At 37.1% G+C, this 24,540-nt stretch overlaps 1 protein-coding gene across 11 annotated transcripts in view; it reads right to left on the bottom strand.

Annotated features, from left to right (window-relative positions):
• Positions 1 to 627: 627 nt before the first annotated feature.
• PTPN13 (protein tyrosine phosphatase non-receptor type 13) overlaps positions 628 to 24,540 on the bottom strand; it is a 179,621-nt gene continuing 155,708 nt past the window's right edge. For 9 of the 11 annotated variants that reach the window (XM_010983122.3, XM_010983125.3, XM_010983124.3 and 6 more), the window contains 10 exons: positions 23,958 to 24,083; positions 23,770 to 23,858; positions 17,123 to 17,178; positions 14,910 to 15,013; positions 10,386 to 10,534; positions 8,636 to 8,726; positions 6,585 to 6,922; positions 4,934 to 5,149; positions 3,868 to 3,930; positions 628 to 1,345 (listed from right to left, as the gene is read on the bottom strand). In XM_010983122.3, the coding sequence (XP_010981424.1) occupies positions 1,250 to 1,345; positions 3,868 to 3,930; positions 4,934 to 5,149; positions 6,585 to 6,922; positions 8,636 to 8,726; positions 10,386 to 10,534; positions 14,910 to 15,013; positions 17,123 to 17,178; positions 23,770 to 23,858; positions 23,958 to 24,083 (1,328 nt within the window). In that variant the 3' untranslated portion in view covers positions 628 to 1,249. The remainder of the gene's footprint in view (positions 1,346 to 3,867; positions 3,931 to 4,933; positions 5,150 to 6,584; positions 6,923 to 8,635; positions 8,727 to 10,385; positions 10,535 to 14,909; positions 15,014 to 17,122; positions 17,179 to 23,769; positions 23,859 to 23,957; positions 24,084 to 24,540) is intronic. The other 2 variants (XM_064486104.1, XM_064486111.1) reach the window with 1 other exon arrangement.

Below are 24,540 nucleotides of genomic sequence, written 5' to 3'. Positions count from 1 at the left end.
TCAGATAACCTCAGCTCTTCAGGAGCAGGTCCCAGCAAATCGTCGCACTCGGGTAACATCTGAAATTCCAGTTAACTAGCTCAGAATTGGTCGCTCCTATGAGGATGAGCCAAGCAGTTTCCTTGGTCTAGGGGTGGCGTCACTCACGGCGGGGTTCAGTAGCACTGTCAGAATTAGGAGTCCGGGACCCTTGCTCAGCGCTGAGCATCAGAAGCAGGTTCTTTGAAGCCATCTCTTTCCCTTCAGGCAGACCAAATATAAACCTCCCAGGTGGTGTGATCTTGTTTTCTTTCATTACCCCTTGTTAGCCAAGATAGAAAACTCTGAGTTTTATTACAACGAGGACTTGAAAACTCTGATTTATGTATCAGTTAGGCTCACAGGAAGGCGGTAGGAAGTGAGACTGAAGTTCTTAACCACTGTTGTCCAGTACCTGACCCTCACCATCAAATCAGACCTTGGCGAAGGTCTCCCAGGCTTTCTGACAACACTCCCGGTCCCTGGGGCTGGCACAGCTGGGACCAAGGGGGAAGATGGGGAGTTGGGGTCCAGAAGTTCCTGCCTTTCCAGGGGCCGGGATGTCGTTAAAAATAGCACACTGAAAATGTTTAATTTGTCTGCACACACTTTTGGCTTGTTCATGTTTTAAGGTGTATTTTTATTTACAAAGTGAGATGATATTGTATAACAGATGATGCAGTTACAAATGTATCTGATATCTCCATTTTCATGAAAAAGTATATAAATATATTACAGGAAGTTCTATATAGTAAACATTAGAACTGATACAGTAAACATTTGCTACCTGTTTTTCTATGCCAATATTACTGTCATTTAAAGCTTAAATACTGGTTTCAAGTATCCCCTATAAAATAACTCTAGTTTATTAAAATACTGGAAAATAATTTTGCTATAAACAAGATTGGTGCATTAAAAACAGACTTGGTGTGTCCTGGTAACAATGTCAACTATAATCAAATGCTGCCTTAATCATCCCTAAAATTTGCATTATTCAGTTAGTGTTAAAAAAATCTTTAATAATTATCACAGGTTAAAGTAGCTGTAAAAAAAATACAGCATTTCAACATTATTTATTGTTACTAAGAATGCCCCTCTAAGGTAGAGGAGAATAAGCCTAACGATGTTGTATGGACTTGATGCCCTGTGATCTTTGTTTTAAATAGAGAGCAGGAGTGTCTGCTGAAGTTAGGAGGGAAATGGACAGACATCAGAGGCTGTTCTGTCCATGTCATTTCAGGGGCTGGGGCTGCTCTCTTTGCTCTTCTTCTGCTTGAAGGCGTGTCAGGACGTAAAGGATGACTTGATAGCAGAAAATATATTGATCCTATAGCAAAACAAAACAAAACAAAGTAAAACAAAACAAAAAAACAGGGAGAGGGAAAGAAGACTTTAGATGTATAATGTGAATATTACATATATATGTATCTTCACTATAGGAAGTGATGTTTGAGTAATTTTGAAAATATGGAAAAATTATCTTATAGGGTTGAATGTAAGAAGCAGGATATTGAACTGTGCAGTGTCATAAAAACGGTAAGAGACAGAAACCAGATTGAGATAGAGGAGGGAAAGGGCCTTGGGGGTGGGTGGGTGAGTGCTAACTGAAATTGTCTCTGATTCATGGGCCACTTCTATTCTTTGTGCTTTGGTGATATTTATGATTTACTTTTATAATGGAAAAATAAACTTCCTAAAAAATTTCTTCTAGACTCTGAACTCATCTTGATGTTTTGAAATGTCAAGAAATTAATACCCAAGAAGCTACACAAAAGAATTGTCTTGAAATGTTAACAACTCTGAAGAAGAGGAATACACACAACTGTTTTATTGTTTCCTTTTTGCTAATCTGAATTCTAACTTGCCCACATTTATCCTTGACTCTCTCACACCACAAACAGCCCACCAGCCGACACTTGACGTAACGTCCTCCTCTCCCTGTATCCACACCCACCACTCCAGTCGGGGCCACCACAGCGTCCACCTGGCCCACCTCCCGCTTCTAACCCTGCACCCTCCTTCCCAAATCGGGTCATGTTTTTTTTTTTTTTAAAATAACATTTTAAATTTTTATTTTAATTTAAAACAATTTTTAAGGTTTTTGATTGAGTTATAATCATTTTACAATGTTGTGTCAAATTCCAGTGTAGAGCACAATTTTTCAGTTATACATGAACATACATATTCATTGTCATTTTTTTCTCTGTGAACTACCATAAGATCTTGTATATATTTCCCTGTGCTATACAGTACAATCTTGTTTATCTAGTCTAAACTTTGAAATCCCAGTCTGTCCCTTCCCACCCTCAGCCCCCTTGGCAACCACAAGTTTGTATTCTATGTCTATGAGTCTGTTTCTGTTTTGTATTTATGTTTTGTTTTTGTTTTTTTTTTAGATTCCACATATGAGCGATCTCATGTGGTATTTTTCTTTCTCTTTCCGGCTTACTTCACTTAGAATGACATTCTCCAGTAACATCCATGTTGCCGCAAATGGCGTTATGTTGTTGGTTGAATAGTATTTATACAATGGAATACTATTCAACCAACAACAAATGCCATTTGTGAGTTTCGTTTTAATACAGCAGCCAGAGCGGTCCTTGAAAATGTGTCAGGTCATGTCACTCATACTGACAATCCTGTGATGGCTCCATTTTTCTGAGGGGAAGGCCCATGCCCTGGACCTGTCACCTCCTCTCACAGCTCCCCTCCTCTCCTTCCACCTCAGCCACACTAGCCGGGACTATTCTGGAACACACAAGACCCACTCCCACCTTGGACTTCCTGAGAGGCTCTCACTCCCGGACATCTGCATGACCCCTTCCTTCAAATCTTAGCTCAAGGTTACCTCCTCAGTGCTGCCACCCTATTTAAAATAGCACCCCACCTGCCATGGCTCATCCTTTAGCGTACGCTTTGTTTCTCCTCTAAAGCATGTATCACTTTCAAAGATCCTAGACGATTTCCTTTTTAATGGGTTTATTACCTGCCTTCCTCATCACCATCCCCTAGAAGATCTTTGTTGTTCTAGCAGGGATCTTGTTCACTGATACGCTCCAAGCATGTAGAAAAGTGCCCGATACAAAGCAGGCACTCGATAAATATCTGCTGAATGAGTGAACTTCCCAAGTCTAAAAAACTGCTGACACAAATCAATGTTTTCTTTACTTACAAAATGTGACTGTCAATCAGCTTAATATTTAGGACACACATATATATATATATATGAAGGGAAAGAAGGCACATTCTAATTTTGATGACAGTAAACTTCCATATTCTTCAAGAGATAGAGAAATATGAATTTGTAGATATATGAAAAGAGCTTCTTCCACATTCTTCCCCCAACACATCACAGAAAGGGTAGTGAAACTACGCAGAGCAGACAGACACTGTAAGTAATGCAGTCCCTGTGAAGGACCCATGTCTGTAGGTTGGTGGCTGATATAACTCATGTTTTGACTTCAGGTCAGAGAAATGAAAATGATCAAAACAGGGTAAATGAACGCACCCATTCATTCTTCCCCAAGGGTGCCTTCTCCAAGCTAAGCAACTCCAGCCTCCCTTCCTGCCTTCTGGTCAATGCTGCTGATTCTACTCTCTCTCAGGAAGTTTCTGGAGCAAAAATTTTGCCTTCTATTTCTTTTTTATGTTGGAAATGGGGAAGGAGTGCCACTAATTACGTGTTATTTTGTACTACTCCAAATTTTTGCCCCAATTCTCTGTAATCTATTCATTGTGGATTTTGAATTTCCTCATTTTTTAAACTATAAGGCAACATTAAAAAAAAAAAAAGCCTAGAAATACTTTCACAAAAACCCAATTCAATAGAAGTAAATAGCCAACACTCACCTCTGTCTGAACCATTCCATGTCTTTGTAGTCTCATGCAGCGCACTAAATCAGAGATGTCAAACTGCCAAAGGACACAGAATCTGATGTTATATAAAAAGGGTAACTGAATTTGACCCCCAAAGAGTGACCAAGGAGTGGCTTATAAGGATTTCTGCACCTCAATCTCCTTCCCCTTCTAGCAGTCCTGGGAAACTGTTCTGTTCACAGTAAGTTGGTGAGCTGACTTTGCTAACATTTGATAATTTTATTTATGATTTCTCTAAGAACTATGAAGGCTATTCTGTTGGAAAATCCCCAAAAGAAATTCTCTTCTCTCTGAAATTTGACTATTTTCTAATATCTTCATTAAAAAAAAAAAAAACACAAGGCAAATTATTTTCCCTACATTTTGCTATTCAGAATAAAATTCCTAATCTTTTCATTTTCACTGATATTTAACAGTTTGAGAACAACAGACTGTTTCATTTTGTCTTACTTAAATGATCATGGGAGATATGAATGTGAAGAGCAAGATAGCACTGTTTTTTTTTAAACAAATTCTTCAAGAGACAATGATTTTAATTACATATTATGTACAGTAAGATATTCTAACATTTTAAGTATGATTTATATTGATTTAGGTTTTAAGTAAGATTTGTCAATTTATCAATTTGTATAACAGAAATATATTTCCCAACTATAGGAAATAATAACAAGAATATAAGCTTTTCCATTTCAAAAATATTTTCTTTTGTGCTTCAATATTTCTATCCCTAAACAACAATGACTATCTTACACAAGCCTAAAGACTATATAGAGTAAAATGCAATACTGCATAAGGGGCTTTGAGCACATGGTTAATAAAACCCAGTAAAATACATATGTTTGAGGTATTACTTCTTCTTCATGATGGCGTATGTGGTTTTGAATGTTTTCTAAAAAACAATTTTATGTAGTAGGAAAATTAAGTCATTTATACATACTTTATAAATAAAATAAATTCTGAGATCACAACGCATTATTAAAAAATTGGACTCCATGTTATTTCTAGTCAAATACTTGTTTAGCCTATAACTTGTACTCACTTCAAGATCTTGACTGATTAATCCTAGAACCACATCTATGCATATCAGGGTCCCGGAACGTCCAATGCCAGCGCTGCAGTGTGTGATGATGGGGCCCGATCTGTGAATGTGTCTCATGTAAGAGATAAAAGTGAGCAGGTCGTCTGGCTGAGAAGGTGTATCGTGGTCTGGCCAGGCAGTGAAGTTCAGATGAGAAATATGTCGCACCTCTCCTGTCTGAAATTATGTGACAGAACAAGTAGATAAAGGCATATTATGTTGTCCACATATAACTGCCTCTTAATATTATTTTATCCTTTTAAATTCTGACTTGTCCATTGGACAAGTAGAAGAGACAAGAAGACTCCATCAAACAGCACACAGAGGGCCTTTATCAAGGAGGCTGCTAGGTCCACACTTTAAATATTGGTAAAAACTACTTTTTGGAAACTCTAAAAACAAACTACAGTTTGATATGAACAACCACCTTTTTGTAATGATCCCATTTCAAATTCACCTCAGATAAAAGCCCCAATCATTGCAGTGGCTTGTAAGCCACACACGATGTGGCCAGGCTACCTCTCAGACCTACTGTCTTCGTCCTGGCCATGTCACTCCAGCTGTAGGGACCTTGAAAAATACGGGGCACAGTTCAGTCTCAGGGCCTTTGCACTTGCTCTTTTGGACTGAAATGCTCCCCTCCCCCTCAGATATCCCTGTGGCTCACTCAAGTCCTTCGTGGTTCTTCCACAGCATCATCAACAGCAGTATCTTCTCATTAGGAAGTAAGCTCTCTGAGGTCAGGGATTTCCTTTTGTTTGTGTCGTTAACTGCTGAACCCCTCGATTCCATAATAAGGCCTAAGCTCTATAAACATGTGTTGATTAAATAAACAAATCCTTTAAGGAATACTGAACCACTGTGCTGGCATCGGCAACGGGTAGGCTGGTATAAAGGAATGACGAGATGTAATCTTTAGTTCTTTGTAAAATCACAAATCAAAAATGATAAAGGAAATTCTCAGGCTATGTTGACATGCCACCAGTAAAACTGAGTCAGAATGCTTTGTTTCTATGTAAGTAAAATTATTCTGTTTCTTTAAGAAAGCTAAAACTCCAATAGGGAACACGTTACTCACACAGAGCTAGTGTTACTGGGCGGGGGAGGAAGTAAGGTGAGGGGTGTGGAGATGCGGAGACGGCAGCAGCTTCACCCTCTCATCTAATTCAGGCTACATGTACTCAGTGCTTAGGGGCTGCAATAGGAATTGCAACAAACATTTATGCTACAATTGTCCACGTATTAACAACTTATGTTGTCTTTATGGGGGGATATTTCCCACTTAGAATTAAAAAAATAAAAGTTTATTGAGTCTACTTAGAGATTTGACCTTAAAAAGTGAGTTTCCAGCAGATGGCTTCTGAGCCATTCTGTGCCATCATTAAGCACAGGATGATGGCTGATCCTATTAAAGTCCTGTATTCTCATTTTCATTTTAATACAGTACATACTGGAGGAAACTGTTTGGCCGGATTCATCAAGAGGGTCATATCTGAGCTTATATTAGATTAAAAATAGGTGGCATTCGTTCCACTGAAATGGGAACCAGGAAGTCATTGGCTTTTACTTAGAAATAAACTGATGCAATCATGGAAGGATGTGGTGCACGTACCTGAATATCTTCGAGGGTCATTGCTCTTACTACGAAGCCCTTCAGCTGCTGCATTCTCACGAGAGCCAGTCGGAGCCTGTCACTGACCATGGTCGTTCTGCCTAGGATGTTAGGCCAGTAGCGCTGGCATTTGATTTTTTCTCCTTCTACTTCTTGGGTCATCATGGCTATCACTGTGGATTTTTGTTCCCAAATCATCTGCCAGAAATCTCCAACGGTTGTTGGGAGAGGTCCTTGGCAGGCAATGTAAACGAACTCTTCTTTGCCCACTGGTACCTTAATGAAGCTGGCGTTGATATAGCCACCTTCATCTCCAAGAGGCACTCTTGTAGCATCGTCTGTGAATTTCCCACCACAAAACAGAGCCATCCATATCATGCATTTTTAAACAAGAGCCTTATAAACAAGGTGAGTCGAAGATTATGAGATTTCCTCATAATCACAGATGAAATCACAAACATTTTAATAAAGGCGTATTTTCAAATTATAGTACAGTCAAATATTTTACATTTGCTCATTTCCCTCATGTTACAAGTATATTTAAGATGTCAACTCAGTGAGTTCCTGAGAAGATTCAGTACTGTTCACATAGATTTGGTTGAAGAAATTAAAATTAATAAATTAATAAAAGCATTTAGAACTTCTTAATAGAGAAACACAACTTGGCTACTTCTCCATTGTTATTTTAATAATGACAACAACAGTGAATTTAGTAAGAATGACAATGCCAAAAATTATTCATGAAAGAAAAATTAGTATTATAGTGAAACTACTAAAGTACTTATTATAAATGTAATTGGCACAAGTAAGTCTTGCTTATCTAATTAAATTATATTGTTTTAAATAAGTAGCCAAAATAATTAACACAATAAATAAAAAGGTAGCTCACTTTATTCTCCAGGCATTGTAATTTTATATAGTCAAAATATAAATTTTCAAACCAGACTGCCCCAGTGAAAAGTATATATAAACCATTTTATCCAAGAGGATTAATTTGTATGTACTTATTAGAAGTCATTTCTATTTCAAATATTTATAAATTTAATTTCTGTGATTACCAAATTATGACATTTAGTAATAGATTTCAAAATCCTCCATCAATTACCGTTCTATTACTTGACTTCTATCTCTTGGTCCACAGAAACAAATGCACTCAGTAGTTCTGGATTTATGGCTTATCCCATTCTGCCTTGAGATACTAGTCTGCCCTTTTTTTTTTTTGGCCTATATAGTTACCACCTACTTTATGTCAGACCATGACCCATTCCATTAAAAAAAATCCTGTCTAAAATTCAATTCTTAAAAGAAAGTTTTCCAAAATGAATTTTGTGTCTTCTATCTTGACTGAAAAAATTTAATTGTATTATTATTTACTGCATGATTTGTCACTATTGTTCCTGTTATCTATCTTTGAATTTACGACTTCCTTCCAAAGATAAGGTCAGTGTGTCATATGGTGTAATCTAATAGCTAATATGTGTAAATGTGGCTGGTGATTATTATAAGAGGTTGCTAGATGTTACTATTTTAGCTATATACATATATTCATATATATTTAAAAAAATCACATGTTGATTGGTGAAATGGGTAAAATATGGGTAAAAATAATTGTTATTTTTTCCTTCTGGTTCTGAAACAATTCAAAGTACAATGCAATTTGATAGTACCACTGTGGCCACATGCGTGTATACAGCTATTATGTACCACAGACATTTCTCTAAACTTTAAATGGTGGAATAAATAGACTATCACTGACACATGAACTCAGAAACTGCTTACCCAGAAGTCAACTTATATTTTTAAAAAGACTTTAAAAATTCGTGAATGTCTGAAGAAATGCTTAAGATTCCTCTAATCAATTTTCAGAAAACACAGATAATTTTAGAAGAATTAACACTGTATATCTAAATTTATTTGTTACTGATGTAAATCTCTGAGTGTGGGGGTGTGTGTGAGTGCACACTTACGTGAGAGACATAAAAGGTCAACTAGCACATAAGTTTTAAATTATATTGAACATACATTTGATTTGAAGCCAAATTAGAACTTACAGGGAAGTATATTTTTATATCGGTTCTTTCTTCTGTTTTCCTTAGTCTGTCCAATTAGACACTGATCCAAAGGTTTTAATTCTTGAAGATTCTGTAAGCAAAAATGGAAATAAAACGAAATTTGTTGAGATAAGTAGTAATTCAGTAATAATTGCAAATGCTTTAAATGTGCAGGGTGCAAAACTATTGATCAGGGCAAACTGTGAATGTTAAATAGATATGTCCTGTCAAGATAAATAAGCCTAAAATCCCAATACTAATTCAATATACCAGTTGTTGAAATATACTGTTGCAAATATCTTAAAAAATTTTTTCAAATTTTTAAAAAATTTGTTTGTTGGTTTGTTTTTGTGGGGGGAGGTAATTAGGTTTATTTATTTATTTAATGGAGGTGCTGAGGGTTGACGCATGCTAGGCATGCACTCTACCACTGGGCTCTACCCTGCTCCCCCCATTGTTGCAAGTATCTTTAACATAACATGTTGTAGCAACTAACTTTGTGAGGCAGCACTTTGTACCTTAATTTCAAATTTCAGTTTAAAGATGTCTATAATTTCATGTTAGAAAAAAAGCAGAACTTATATATAAAAAAATCTTTGGCTTAAAGTAATAAGCTGGAGCAGAATTTCCTGACCATATTGTTTCTGGGGTCACAGAATATTCCATGTAGTGGAGTTGTGGTTAGATAGTCCAAAGCCTCTAAAGTCAACACTTTCTCACTTTTCACTTGTTCATTAATCCAGCCAGCCAGCCAGCCAGCCAACTCAACAAACATATATTGAAAGTGCCTACTATATGCAAGGCACTGTAATAAATGCTGGGAATACACCAGTGAGAAAGAAGACATGATTTGGGCTCTCCTGGAGATTACAGCCTACTGGGAGAAACAGGCAGTAAAGAAGTAAACCACCAAATATTGCGATATATGCTTTGAAGAAATTAACAAGCTGCTGTGATTAAAAACAAACATCTACTTAGTAAAGGGTTGTGATGCAAGGTCTCCGAGACAGTGACATTTAAACTTCAGACCTTAAAAGAAGAGGTCTCTCCTGCAAAATGGAGAGGAAGAATATAGCTTAACTATCATGAACTTGTCTCCAAATCTATAAAATGGTATTTAACATACTGAAAGCATCAAATACAAAGCATCCAGCACACTGTAGAAGTTCCCATTAGAAGTTGGTTCCTTTCACTTCAGTGGCTATAAACAGTTCAGGAAGTAGACAAGTAAGCAGATGGTTTGAGGGAGACAGGCAAGGTAGACCCCCAAACCACAGTGGTGCTACATTACTCTTTGGCCTCTTGGTATATAATGGATGGGGCCAGCAGGACCACAGGAGCAAGGCCTCTGACCCATTGCTGCTTTCAACTAGGGGGCACATTCTTGGAGCTATAATAAATTAAAAACTGTTGCTAATGATGAATCACATGTATAGTGTATTAATTATGAAGTTAGTGGATGGTTGGAATTGTTACTTGATTTTTTAAAAAAACTCTTTATCCTTACATTATGAGGATAATCTGCAGGGAGATTTATCAATTTATCCAAAGTAGTTAGAGAGATCCCTTTAAATCCATACTATTAGGATCCTAATTAGAAAAATTAATTTACTGCTAGAAATAATAAGATGGTGCTTTTATAGTTGGAAGTAAAGTTGTAAAGTAATAGACATTTTTAAAATTTTCAAAATTTCTCCCAACTTTGCACAAAACTTTGTTTGAGAAAGAACCATTGTCAGAAGCTCCTTACCTCCAGCTCCTTAGATGGAATTCCTTGATCTAGTAAACCCCGTAACATTCGAATGACTGATTTCAACTCAGCACCAGTGTATTTACCCGAGGGAAGCACTTTGACGATGGGGAGTGTGGCGAGCTCCTCATTTGTCAGAAAAAGAGGATCTGACAAGAAGACAGAAGTTGATTTTTTTAAAAAAATTTCCCCCAGAACTGATTTAATCAAGTAAGAGAACTAATTTCATCTATTTTTACAAAACTGAGAGTCTTTCAATTAATAAGGCAATAGAATTAATAGGTAGGCAGATAACTACAAGCAACATAGGAAAATTCTGGCCACAGCAAGGTCCCTGTACCCAACTTTTAAGGGAACACTTCACTGACTGTTCAGAGTTCTTAAGGCTCCTGCCTTTCAATTACTTATAGTTTATAAAGGAGTTTAAATTGTTTGCTTTTGCTTCTCTGAAGTCAAATGGTACTGTTTACTTGATGAAAATGTATTTAGTCCTGTTTTTACTTTGCATTTAAATTGGTTTCTGAGCACATGGAGAAAAGATGAAGGGAGATGCTCCAGAAATGCTTTACAGGGGGCACTGCAGTGGAAACAGTGATTTCTCCCCTCTCTACCACCCATGGTACTCAGTGCCACAGTCTCTGGCATTTGATAGTTTTCTCCATGTAAATGAAATCCTAAGGGTCTGTGGGATTTTATCAAACAAGTGATATCAGTTTCTAAGAAGAGTTATGTGTCTAGCTAGTACCTGCTCTATCTATGGAAACTGCTGATAACAGAAGGCAACTACTATCCTGGAAAAAGTAGGAGAGACTTCTCGCTATCGTCTGCACAAGTGTAGCTTTAATTATGTCAATTGACTGATATAAGGATTTTGATGATGCAGCTACTATGCAGGCAAGAGTAATGCCCCACATTGTGTGAGATACTCAGGAAGTGTAATGGCTGGGGCAAAGCCTGGTTGTGAAAAAATCAATCACATGAAGTAACTGTAAACATTCACAGAACTGAGTGTAAATGCAACAGGAGCTGAGGCTGGAAAGATGAGCCTGGGCTACAGGATTTGACAAGAGCATCACTAACACTAATGGTCTTACCTGAATCAAAAAAGTGTTCTCTCAATGTCTCTAATATCTTTCAACAACTAAGACTTCAAATTACAAAACCATGTTCTTTCACTGCATTAGTATAACATTAAACACTGGAGAGAACTTCACTTCTCACCTGACTCAGAATAAAATGAGAGAGGCAATAATTGTGAGGACAGACCAACTGACTCTTACTCTTAAAAATGAGGTTGAGGAGGAGAGGCAAGATGGTGGAGTAGAGGGACGCTTGTAGTTCACCCTCTCCCACAAATACACCAAAACTCACATCTATGGACCCACTCAACCAACCAGAGCACCTGCTGAACTCCAACAGAACACCACCCTCTTCGAAGGACAAAGATGCCAAAAATCTGGTAGAAGAAAAGGAAAAAAGAAATAAGAAAAAATAAAACAGTGCGGGACCGGTCCCGCAGGGAGGGAGTGGCAAAGGAGGAACAGCGCTCGTTTGCTGGGTCTACCCTCTCCAACTGAGAGGCCAACGGGATGGAGGGGGAGCCTCCGAGGCTAAAATCTGCCCCGAGCACCCCTTGACCAACAGAACTAAGTTAAATGGGCACAAAGGGTCCCCACGACACCCAGCCTGAGATGCGAGGCGGCAGCTGGGGCTGGGACAGGCCGCCTGCACTGATGGAGGACTGAGGCGGCTGCACTAAGGCAGCCCTGGGGGACTGCAGGGTTCTGTGCACCGTGGCTGGGAGGGGATACGGAGCAGAACAACCTCGGTCCCCATACATCGTGAAAAAAGCAAAGAAACAAGGCTGGTGTGCCCTGCAGGGAGGGGCGCCGTAGCCTTTGGCTCCTCAGACCCATGGCGCCATTACTGGCACATCGCGTGAGAAGAGAGGCAGGGTGCAGCCACAGCCACCATCTCCTCCTGCGCGCAGAGCCCGGGCGGGGGTGGGGCCGAGACCTGAATCCTCACCCAGGGGCTCCGCAACCTCCTAGGCAGGACTGAGACTTGTTTACAGCCTGAGGCAGATAGGATCTTTCTGCCCTGGCACCTCAGAGAACTCGCGCTGCCAAGACAAACAAGGAGCTGAGATTTGGCACAGAGCAGGGGTGGGGCCGTTCCATGGTCTTCCTGGAGCCTGCCTACGGAATGCCTACCCAAGGTGGAGCAGGCAGCTGCACAGAGCAGCAGGGCAACTGGTGCCGGGAGAGGGCAGGGTGGCCACCTGCCTTCCTGGCAGGAACACAACACCTGACCACGGTGCTGGGAGGGGGCGTGATCCACCCACCTGCCTCGCCCAAGCGCAGCATCTAAGTGCAGCATTGGGAGGGGAGGAGAGTGACCCAACTGCCCACCGGCCACAGTGACAGAAAGATATTAGCAATATGAAGAAGCAGAGGAACCACCTCCAATGAAAAGATCAAGAGAAATCCCCTGAAAGCACGATCAAGGAAATGGACATTGATGGCCTACTAAATCAAGATTTCAAAAAAGGACTGATCAAAGTACTGAAGGAACTAAAAGAAATAGTGTTTAGAGATATAAAATATGTCAAAAATGAAATAGAAGCTATAAAGAACGAAGTAGAATTAGTAAACTCATTTGTTGAGATGAGAGCTGACCTAAAGGCTGTGCAAAGCAGACTAGATAATGCAGAGGAACGAATAAGTGACCTAGAAGACAGGACAACAGAAAGCACCCAATCAGAACAGCTGAGAGAAAAACAAATAAAAACAATGAAAACAGTATAAGGGACCTATGGGATAATATAAAGCGTGCCAATCTACGCATAATAGGGGTTCCAGAAGGGGAAGAAAGAACAAAGGGGATTGAAAAGGTATTGGAAGAAATCATGATTGAAAACTTCCCAAACCTAAAGAAGGAATCAGATATCCAAGTACAGGAGGCTCAGAGGGTCCCAACAGGAAGAACCTAGACAGATCCACACCAACATATCATAATCAAGATGGCCAGAGTCAAGGATAAAGAAATGATCCTAAAGGCAGCAAGAGAAAAACAGAGAGTGAGTTACAAGGGAACCCCCATAAGGCTCTCAGCTGATTTCTCTACACAAACTCTATAGGCCAGAAGGGACTGGCAAGATACATTCAAAGCCCTGAATGAAAACAAGATGCAGCCTAGGATACTCTATCCAGCAAGGCTATCCTTTAGAATAGAAGGAGAGATAAAGAACTTTACAGACAAGCAAAAACTAAAAGAGTTTAGCAACACTAAACCCATGCTAAAAGAAATACTGGCAGGTCTACTCTAAATACAAAAGAAGCAGGATGCTACAAAAATGAGAAACTCATAACTGGAAAGGAGATAACTGCCATGAATTACAAATAGAATAAACACAAAATTGTAAAAGAAGACATCTAAATCATTAAGAGTGGGAGAGGGAAGCAAAGAAAGCCACTGTGGAAAACAGTATGGAGATTCCTCAAAAGACTAGGAATAGACTTACCATATGACCCAGGAATCCTGCTCCTGGGCATATATCCAGAAGGAACCCTACTTCAAAATGACACCTGCACCTCAATGTTCATAGCAGCACTATTTACAATAGCCAAGACATGGAAACAGCCTAAATGTCCATCAACAGATGACTGGATAAAGAAGATGTGGTATATTTATACGATGGAATACTACTCAGCCATAAAAACCAACAACATAACACCATTTGCAGCAACATGGATGTTCCTGGAGAATGTCATTCTAAGTGAAGTAAGCCAGAAAGAGAAAGAAAAATACCATATGAGATCGCTGATATGTGGAATCTAAAAAAACAAAATAAAACATAAATACAAAACAGAAACAGACTCACAGACATAGAATACAAACTTGTGGTTGCCAAGGGGGCTGAGGGTGGGAAGGGACAGACTGGGATTTCAAAATGTAGAATAGATAAACAAGATTATACTGTATAGCACAGGGAAATATACACAAGATCTTGTGGTAGCTCACAGCGAAAAAAACAATGTGACAATGAATATATGTATGTTCATGTATAACTGAAAAATTGTGCTCTACACTGGAATTTGACACAACATTGTAAAATGACTATTACTCAATAAAAAAAATGTAAAAAAATGAGGTTGAGATTCAAAAGTAATAATTTCTTATCTTTGAGGTAGTCTCCTTATTTTACTACAAGTAAAATGTGCTCCTTGACTTCTTATTCTAAGATGGCAAAATTGTGTCTTTGTGTTTCCATTCAAAGCATTTATATGTTTATTTACATGTTTTGCTCCAAGCCACTGAGAATTTTAGCCTAGAACTCTGCAAAACCTGGTTGTATATGTGAGTGTTGATAGTCTGTCTACGTGATTCTTTATGTATAGAAGCTAATAATGTAGACCTAGGGTGAAATAACATATCCAAATATTTTGAAAACTTCTAATTCTGAAACACTTATTTTTTCTATCCACTGTTTTTGATTAAAAAAGTTGCTAACAATACTCTTGCCTTTATTGGAGTCTTCGTGGTTTGTTGTTTCTATTGGCAATTCATCGCTTCCCCATGTTATGTCATCATCATCAGTCTTCTTTTCTTCTGACTTTTGAACTAAGCTATGACAATAAAACATATTTATAATATTTTCTTCAGTTTTGTCTCCAAAATAAATTTAAATATTATGTATTTGAACTACATATGTTCACTACAGTTAAGGTATTTAAAAATAGATTACCTGATTGAAAAAACTCACATCCTCAATTGTTAAAATTTATTGGTAGATATAAATTAAACTGAGGTACAGAATTGTTTATTGTGGTTTAAATTTTGCCCTCAAACAAATCCCAAGTCTTTGAACCTTAGATTGAAGGAGTCCTCTTGGGGATGGAGAACATAGTGCTTTGCTTCCAACCTTCCACGTGGATAAGTAATTACAATTGTGTCAGATGGCTCTCTTTTGTTTTCTTTTAACAGCTGTCTACTATTGTTCTGTATGAAAGATTCTTAATTTAATTACAGAAATCCCTACTGATGGATATCAGTCTTTTGCTACAGTCAGGGCCTGGAAGGACATTCCTATATCTGGGACCTAACAATGTAATAAAACTCAGTACAAGTTCTCATTATTCTAGAGGTGCACAGCAGACGCCATCTCCTTGGTAGGGTGGTGGCTGGAAGAGAGAAACTAAGTAGGGGAGTAGTATTTAGTGATAAGACGAGATGAAAAAGGATCCCGCAGAGGCCTGAATACATTCTTTCACTTTCTGATATCCAGAGGCACAAAGCAAAGGACATTTGTCTGATGACACTGGTACACATCATTAAAGCACGACATGCACTAATGCTCCCAAAACATCATAACAGGACAGCAATTATGCTACTTTCATGGCGGAGGTTTTCCTCTGCACCAACTAATTGAGCACCATAATTAAAATGTACTTTGCAAGTTCTCTATCCATGAGGTCTGTCTGGTCTTCCCGTAAGCACACTTTGTCTGCAAGGATATGTTTTGGACCTCCTTCCATTAGCCATTTCCTTCTTTCTCATTCTTTTGAACAGCTGTTTAGTATTTCATTGTATAAGTACACTCTACTTTGTGAATATTACAGTTTTTTACTACTGTAAACAATGTTGCAATGAATATTCTTATAGAAAAGCCTTTGCATAAACATGGTAGTGGGACCAATTCTCAGAATTAAAAAAACCGCTAGGTTCAAGGGTATGTACCACAGTTCTTTGAGTCTATGGCACACATCATTGTAAGACCCACTATTACTTTATGTTAAGAAAGAAATAATATTGATTATTGTAATTGTATGACCTTTCATGATTTCAGAAATGTTAAAATTTTAAAAAAGTGTATCCAAGAATTAGTAACAGGCAAATATATTTTACATGTTAATTGGGTTTTCAATCACCACCCAAAGAAATTACTCTAACTTACCTCTCCTTCCTCCTCTCCTCCCCCTGCCCAACAGGGAAGAGTCTGTATCTTATAATTATTGGCAGCTGGCCCAGATATTTGCTAATCTTTTAAGTATAAAACTATGCATTTCTGCATTAATAATATGTATCCCCGAGTCTATCTTTACTTAGAAAAATTTACTGTTGATTTGCTTTTCTAGGAAAATGCAAATAGCTCCCTTTGACTGGTTGGTTATCATTTAATATGAAGCAAAATTTATGTATAACCACTTTGTTGGCCAACAATATATAAGTTTTCCTGATACATCATTTAGTGTCACAAAAAAATCATTTTACATTAGAAACTGTTTTCAAAAAGAAAAACATTTGTGGGAGTTAGAATGTTTCTTACCTTCTTTGGTTTTATTTTCTTATTAAAGAATAAAATTTGTGAAGTATAGAAAAATAGAGAAACAGAAAAATACATTACCTATAATCATACCGGGAGAAGATACTATCATCATTGTTGGCACATTTCCTTTTAGACTTTTCCTCTATTTTTTTCCAGTGGTCAAGAGCAGACTGCTTTTTTTCAGCAATGTTATAACAAATACATTGTCACATGTCACTAGAACCTCCTTGTAACAACATGCTTAAAACATTCTTCATATTCAACCATAGTTCCATATTTTACTCAAGAAGTCTCATTTTATTGGAAAAGAACATATTAATTTTAAAATCAGTATCTAAATGAAAATTTTCAGAGGACTTCTAAAAAAAGAATGAAATTGCTATAAGTATTTTAAAAGTTATTTTCTTACCTTTCACTTTTTACTTTTTCATCACAATATTCTTCACAGCCATTCATTTTGGTAGACTACAATAAACAGAAATCAAAATCAAATTAGCACATTGTAAAAAAAAATCAAATAATCTTATAGAATGTTCAGTTTTTTCCTGTATATTAGTTCCTATGTTCACTGTTACTGCTCATCCTTGTGTTACAAAGACACACATGATAGTCAATTACATGCCGAACTGTGGCTGAGGCATCTTCGAGTGGCCCGAGAGTTTTTGCTGGTTCCACTTATTCACCTTCACACTCATTTTGGCTTTTCATTTCTTATATTAAGGGATATGAATGTACAGAAGTAAGGAAAAAGCAAAATAAAAATCTAAAATGAAAGTTATTTATATGCACATTATAGCACATGTTTTTACATGGCTTCAGTTTTAAAATCTAAGATTTCCATGTGCTAACTTATCTTGCCCTTTTATTTTTAAAGTGAGGGTATCTCCCTAGGGAACACAGATCAATCAGTATGTCCTGGAACTGAGTACGGTGTCTCAGATGTGCAGGTCCTGCAGAAGCAGTTTGCTACCATCAGAAGGAGATGCCAAGTAGCATTTTTACATGGTTAATCTTACATTTCAATCTATCAGGACTAACTATCTTAAATGGGAAATTTCTTTCATTTCAAGGCCCTGTATTATCTAGCCTCTGTCTACCTCTACAGTCCAACTGGTTTTGCTCCCCCCTTCACTTACTAGGCTTCAAACTGACAGGTCTTTCTTTTAGTTCCTTAAAGTCTCTTTTCACTTTTTCTTTATTCAATCTAAGTGCCTTTTCCTTCTGAGAATGTTTCCTAACCACCCAGCCTAAAAGTAAGCCTTTTTGGTCATTCCCTTTTATAGCACTTTTTTTTTTTCAAAACCTTATCACAACTAACTGCATTTTTGTGTGTTCATTTGATCTTTCAGTTACAGGCTTCGCAGAGTTAAAAACTATAATTAAGTTACTTTGACATCAATTTCAATTTCTTTGAGAGAAATGCAGAACTTCTATGGAGGAAGAAAAAATGTAGGTTGTTTTTATCCATCGGTAACTTTTAAAGAGCTTCTTAGACCTTATCTGTTTTTCAAAGTTGATAGTTGATAAATTTTAGTCTGGGTTAAAACTTTTTTCCAAAGTCGTCTGGATTTCTTATTCCCCATCATAATCCTAGTCTAGGAATCTACCATGTGTGCAATCATTTTGCAAAGTATAAAGTCTTTTGCAAGTGCTAAGTGCTATTACTGACGTTAAAATAATGAGATAAAGCCCAGGTGGAAATACACTATAGTGATACTGTAGTAACCAATTTCTCACTGTTTTTGCAGAGTTCACTTGTGTATGGTTTAGGGTTGGGTCCTTCTCCCTTCTCACTCTGGATTATAGGCTCTTTGGAAGAGGAAGCAGCTATAGTACTGCCTCGAGGAAAAGATTTAAGATTTTTATCATGGCCAGTCCTTGGAAGGTTAGTTTGTAATCCTGCTGCCCAAAGAATCCAGAGGCAGCAACTTGAAGAGTAGAGGAGGCATCTCCTGGGTCCAGAACCAGCTACCTAATTTGTAGTGCCCAGTGCCAAATGAAAATATGGGCTCTTTCTTTGGCATGGCATGTAAGTCATTTCATGAACTCATCCCTGCCTATCTCTTCAGACTTAGCTTTCAAGACACCATGTGATACCCTACTTGCAAAGATTTAGTGCTCTGAATGTTCCAGGCTGATCCAGACCTTCACATCTTTGCTAAGAAGCTCCTTAGTAGGGAATGCTCTTTCCCATTTTATCTCACCGATCAAAATCTTTAAAATTAGGAAGCTGTAATAACCACTCCCACCTACTCCTGGGTAGCCCGTATCATTCCCTAATTCTTTATAACCCTCTCTAAACTCTATATAAACATTTAGCAGGACATGTTTTTAACTACAGCTTTTTGTAGAGTTGAAAGTATCTGTAATTAAGTTATTCTGATATCAATCTCATTTTATTTGAGCGAAATCAGAACTTCTGTGGAGGAAGAAAATTTACTTATTTGCATGTGTACAGCTCCCAAATTGACTGCTTGACTGCATAAGCAAAGTTAGGACAGAAACCCTGATGTCCCTTCTTATCCTGTTATCCCCAAAGTAATCAGAGTCAAACAAATTCAGTAACAGCCAAGTGAAGAGTTTTGAAACTTTAGACAATAATTTACAATCATGTATACGACTGGCATTCATTCTTCCATTCATAACTAAGACACAGACATTGGCCCAAAGTACTTCACTAAGAGGTACAGTAGTCCCCCTTTATCTGACGGGGTTTACGTTCCAAGATGCTCAGTGAATGTCTGAAACCTCGGATAGTACTGAATCTGTTTTCTGTTCACGTCTTCCACTCACACACTGAACGGCTTTTTCATCTTACCTAAGCACTTATGCATTGTGGCCATAACTTTTGCAGTTTGAGGTGCAATAGCAAAATTAGCACAAATTTCTTTTTCCTTTTCACAATTTCACAGATAGAAGATTTGTTCTTATTGTAGATCTTAGCAACCAACCTCAGCATACAATTTTTTTCTTCCCTTATGAAGTAGAAAACTTTCACCTTTTCACTCAAAGGAAGCACCTATGGCTTCTCTTTGGCATATCCAAATTGCCAGCATCACTATTCTTGCACTTCGGGGCCATTATTAAGTAAAATAAGGGTTACTTGCAATGATCGATCTGATAACCAAGATGGCTACTAAGTGACTAATGGGCAAGATATGCCGGACAAAGAGATGACTTATGTCCTGAGCGGGATGGAGTGAGATCTCATCTCACAGTACTTAGAAAGGTATGCAATTTAAAACTTGGAATTGTTTATTTCTGGAATTTTCCATTTAACACTTTCCAACTGAGGTTAACTGTAGGTAACTGAAACCTCGGAAGGTGAAACTGCAGATGGTGGTGGGGACTACTGCAGTCAAGTCTAGAGTTAATTACAACTGAGGGACAAATACAATGATTTGCACAGCTAGCTAACGGAGGGATAATCTTTCTTCTTAAAAAGGACATTCCTATACTCTTAACAATACCAGCGGTTAGCAGCTTAACTTTTGGTGCATGATAAAACATTCAGGGTTGTAGAATATACTGGTAAGAACCAACTCAGTAAATAATCTTCCATTCATTTAGGGTGATCCCAGAATGGCACTTTCAAAATTCTCAATTTTTTCAAAATTTCTAAGGGATTCTTAAAATCACTCAAATGTAGGCAATCTTCTAGAGATATAAGATGAAATAGAAAACACTTCCAGAATACTGGCTCACTCTTCCTCTCAGCAATGGAGATGAATTTGTCTTTTAAATTTGCCTTCTTATGAATATAATTTCTACTGGGATTTTAATTCATGGTTTTGAAACAAATGAAACTTTTTCATGTTTTTACTTTAGTAACTTGTTTTTTTGTTTTCTTTGTTTTGCTTACCATTAGTCAAAATCTCTTCTAAAGCAGAAGTCTCATCTATTCAAGTGCTGATGTATTATTTTTAAGGATGGACTGGCCTGAAGTATTTGGTCTTAAACATCTTGAATTCTCAAGGCACAAATTTGTGGGCTTAATCTGTACTTCGGTGGCAGGACAACTTATATGTTATTTATATAATATTTCCTGATAACTGGTAGGAATATTCTTCCCCCACGAATCTAAATTTTTAGATTTGTTCTGGATAGCTTTACACCCTAATTCGTCTATGTAAATTATTTTACAAAGCCATGCTGCCTCTTACTGGGGAAAAAAACCCCCAATACCCAAAATATTTTATTGGACTACATTTAATTTATGGGTAAATCTAGGGAGACTTTAAATTTTAGGGTTTTTTAAAAATCAAAGAACAAGGAATGTTTTTCTTTGATAACTTCTTGTATGCTTTGTAGAGTTTCAAAGTTTTCAATATAGATACGTATATTTTGTGTTGAATTTATGCCTAGAACTTTTATTTGTTTTGTAACTATTGTGAATATAATTTTATTTGACTATATTTTTTAAGTGGTTAAAGCAAAGACTGTGTTATGGACTGACCTGTGTTCCCCCAAATCCACAGGTTGAAGCCCTAACCCCCAATGTGACTATTTTTGGAAATAGGGTCTTTATGGAGATAACTGATGCTAAATGAGGTCATAAGTATGGGGCTCTTATCCAATAGGACTGATGTCCTTTTAAGAAGAGGAAGAGATCCCAGGAATGCACACACACACACAATGACCATATGAGGACACAGCAGGAAGGTGGCTGTCTGCAAGCCAAGGAAAGAGGTCCTGCCAGAAACCAAACCTGCTAACACCTTGATCTTGGACTTCCAGCCTCCAGAACTGTGTAAAGATAAATTTCTTTCTCTCTTTTAAAGACACTTGGGTTGTGGCAGCCCCAAAAGACTGGAAAAGACTACAAACTCAAATGCCTGTAGGAACCAGACAAATAACATAAACCTTTGAAATGCTGGCGGAGGAGGTGGGGCTTAATTCTGTCTTGTGAGACCTGAGAGTTTACATTATAAAGAAATAGGGATCTTGGCTGCATTGTTGTTTATAATAAATAAGAAATTTAATATTCATCAATAGGTAGCCAACTTAACAAATTATGGCATATCTATGCAATAGAGTAATAGGAAGGCATTAGAAAGTATGAGACAGATTTTTATGTACTTGTGGAAAGAAGGTACTAACCATTTTTTAAGTGAGAATCAAATTTAGAACCACGTGACAAAATATATATTAAAAAATTATATGTTTTCATATGCACAATGGAAGCATAAAATCAAAATTTTAACAATAGCTATCTCAGATGAAGATGAGGAATTGGTAAAAAATAAAAGTGTCATGCATTTTTAGACGATTCTATTTAAAATATGTTTTTTACAATGGGATATAATATTTTCATAATCAAAATAACAAGAAAGCAACTTGAATGAAGTTTTCTGCTGTCAACTTTTGTTATAATAGTTCAGTATAAATGAGACACTATAGTATGTTAACAAGCTCTTTTTTTTTAAGAAAAGGCATTGGATCTGACATTTTTGAAATGGAAATTAAAGATTTTTATTTATTGTCTTAGTTAAGAGACATCAGAATATACATTTCAAGGGGAATTTCAAATAGTAATATTAATAAAAAAAATAATAAAAATTAGTATGATTTAAAATGTTCAGAAAACCTTTTTCAAAGAGCTTATTGTTGTAATTATTAATATTCTGATAGTATGAAACAACATCTTAAGTAAAAAACACTGTAGTGTGACACATTGTGAGGTATCCAATATTTGTGTAATCATTTTTTTTAGATTAGGAAATACGTACTCAACAGATTTAAACGTCCTTGTATTTATACACATTAATTATTTATAAGTGTTTAATGAACATAATCGTGCGTATATGAGGTTGTGTGTGGATACCTGCATGGTAAGAATCCAAACTAGCTTAGTTTTGACAATTCTGAAGATGTTCAGTAGGAAGAGTAAGAAGAACTGTGAGGGAAATTATCCTAGAACAACGAGCAAGATCAGATTCACACAAATAGAGTGATGCCTAGTTTAAGCAGGCTTACATACTATTTATCCATCATTTCATGTTTTTTTCTTAGCTCACTGTCCCAGATCTGACATCTTAGTCTTAAATAAATCTATCATTACAATTTTGAAAATTAATCATTTCTCTCTCTCTTTTTTATTTTTGGTGGGGGGAGGTAATTAGGTTTATTTACTTAGCTTTTTTTTTTTTTTAATGGAGGTACTGAGGATTGAACCCAGGACCTCATGCATGCTAGGTATGCATTCTACCAGTGAGCTATAACATTCCCCACTCTTTTTTTTTTTTTTTGGACTTGAGGAAACTTGACTGATGATTCTTTCCCAGGCACAGGATGACTCTTGAATGCAACAAATAAAATTAACCATTATTTCCCCTAATGTAATTAATCCCTAAATGTAAATTTTCAGAAAAATAGGCAATAATCTCAGATGATTCCAACTTTGGGATTTAATTTTTTTAAGAATTTAGTAAATTTATATAACATACATTGAGTACTAATTTCTGTACAGCTTATTTTTACTAGTTTGGATCCAACTAGCCCAATGTATGGACTAGGAATCAGTCAGCTGTCCAAATCTTTTAAAACAAGTCTCAACTGAAACTGCACAGCAATCACAGCAAATGTCATGGAATAACTGAAAGAATGAGATGTTTCCACGATAATTAAGACAGGTATCCATGAGGGGCAGGAGAAAGCGTTCAAGGAGAAAACCAAGTTTTCTACCTAGGTTAGGTATTATGTGGAACGGGATCTTGGAATTCCCAACTTTTATTTGGTGTAAAAGTAACAAAGACACACATGACACACAAAAAATCAGGTTTGGGGGGCACTTTTTTCGTGAATGGAAACCTTCAACAAAAGAGGTTGTATGATTCAAAGGCAAGATCTTTCTCCAAACGGAGTTAAGAGACATCAGTTCTAATTCTTACTGAGGTTACTAACCAGTCATCAGGATATCATCTTTAATATTTACAAGGGAAACTGGCCAGTAGGGAGAGGTAAGGCCTCAGCAGAGAAAGTAAGTCTTAAGTAAGCAGATACGTAATTCTAACAAGACATAGCATCCTACAGTGTGTACGTAGGTGTTATTCTTACCTCCGTAAAATCTTCTGGTAAAGGTGAACCATCACAGTCGGTATCTTCTGCTCTCTCCTCAGGTAACTTCCCATTGGTTTTCAACGCACCTGGGAAAGAGAGAAACAGGCCAAGAGGAATTCAAATGATTCACAAAGGCCATCTTGTGCTGCTTTAGTGTACCAACTTACTCATTCTGGATCATCTACCTGGAACACAGGCATTAGTTTGGTTTAAAAGATTCTGAGCTTCTTCATCCACAACATCCAGCAGAGACTGGATAACTTCAGCTTCTTGAGGATCATCATAAATATCTTCTTCTTGTACATCAGATTCTTGAAAAACAGTAATTTACATGGGGTTTTACTTCATAAGTATCGATATGAGAAAGAAACAGTGTGTCAAATATAATATGCCAGGGCGTTCAAATTTTAAGCATCCACTTTGAAAAAGCAGCCATGACTGAAAGAATAGCTTATACTAAGGGGACCCAGGTATTTTTAGTTTTAGAGCTACTTTGGCTGTTGTGACAAAAGACCACACAAATGCAACTGAATAAACCAAAATCAATGTCTGTGATACACCTCTTTATGAGACATTAATGATTTAATGTTTATTTCCCTAAATTAATTGCAAATTATTGATTTATAAAAGAAACTAAGGAAGTTTCAACTAAATAGGTTTTGTTACAAGGATTAAGGATATAACAGGGCAGCCCAAACATCCCCAAGAAAAAATTTCTGAGTTATTAGGTAGCCTGAGAATTACTGCATCAAAGAATACAAGAAACAT

The sequence above is a fragment of the Camelus dromedarius genome, chromosome 1 (genome assembly GCF_036321535.1).
Source record: "Camelus dromedarius isolate mCamDro1 chromosome 1, mCamDro1.pat, whole genome shotgun sequence".
NCBI lineage: Eukaryota > Metazoa > Chordata > Mammalia > Artiodactyla > Camelidae > Camelus > Camelus dromedarius.
Note: the sequence above shows the minus strand (reverse complement) of the source record. Positions and strands in the feature narration are given on the sequence as shown.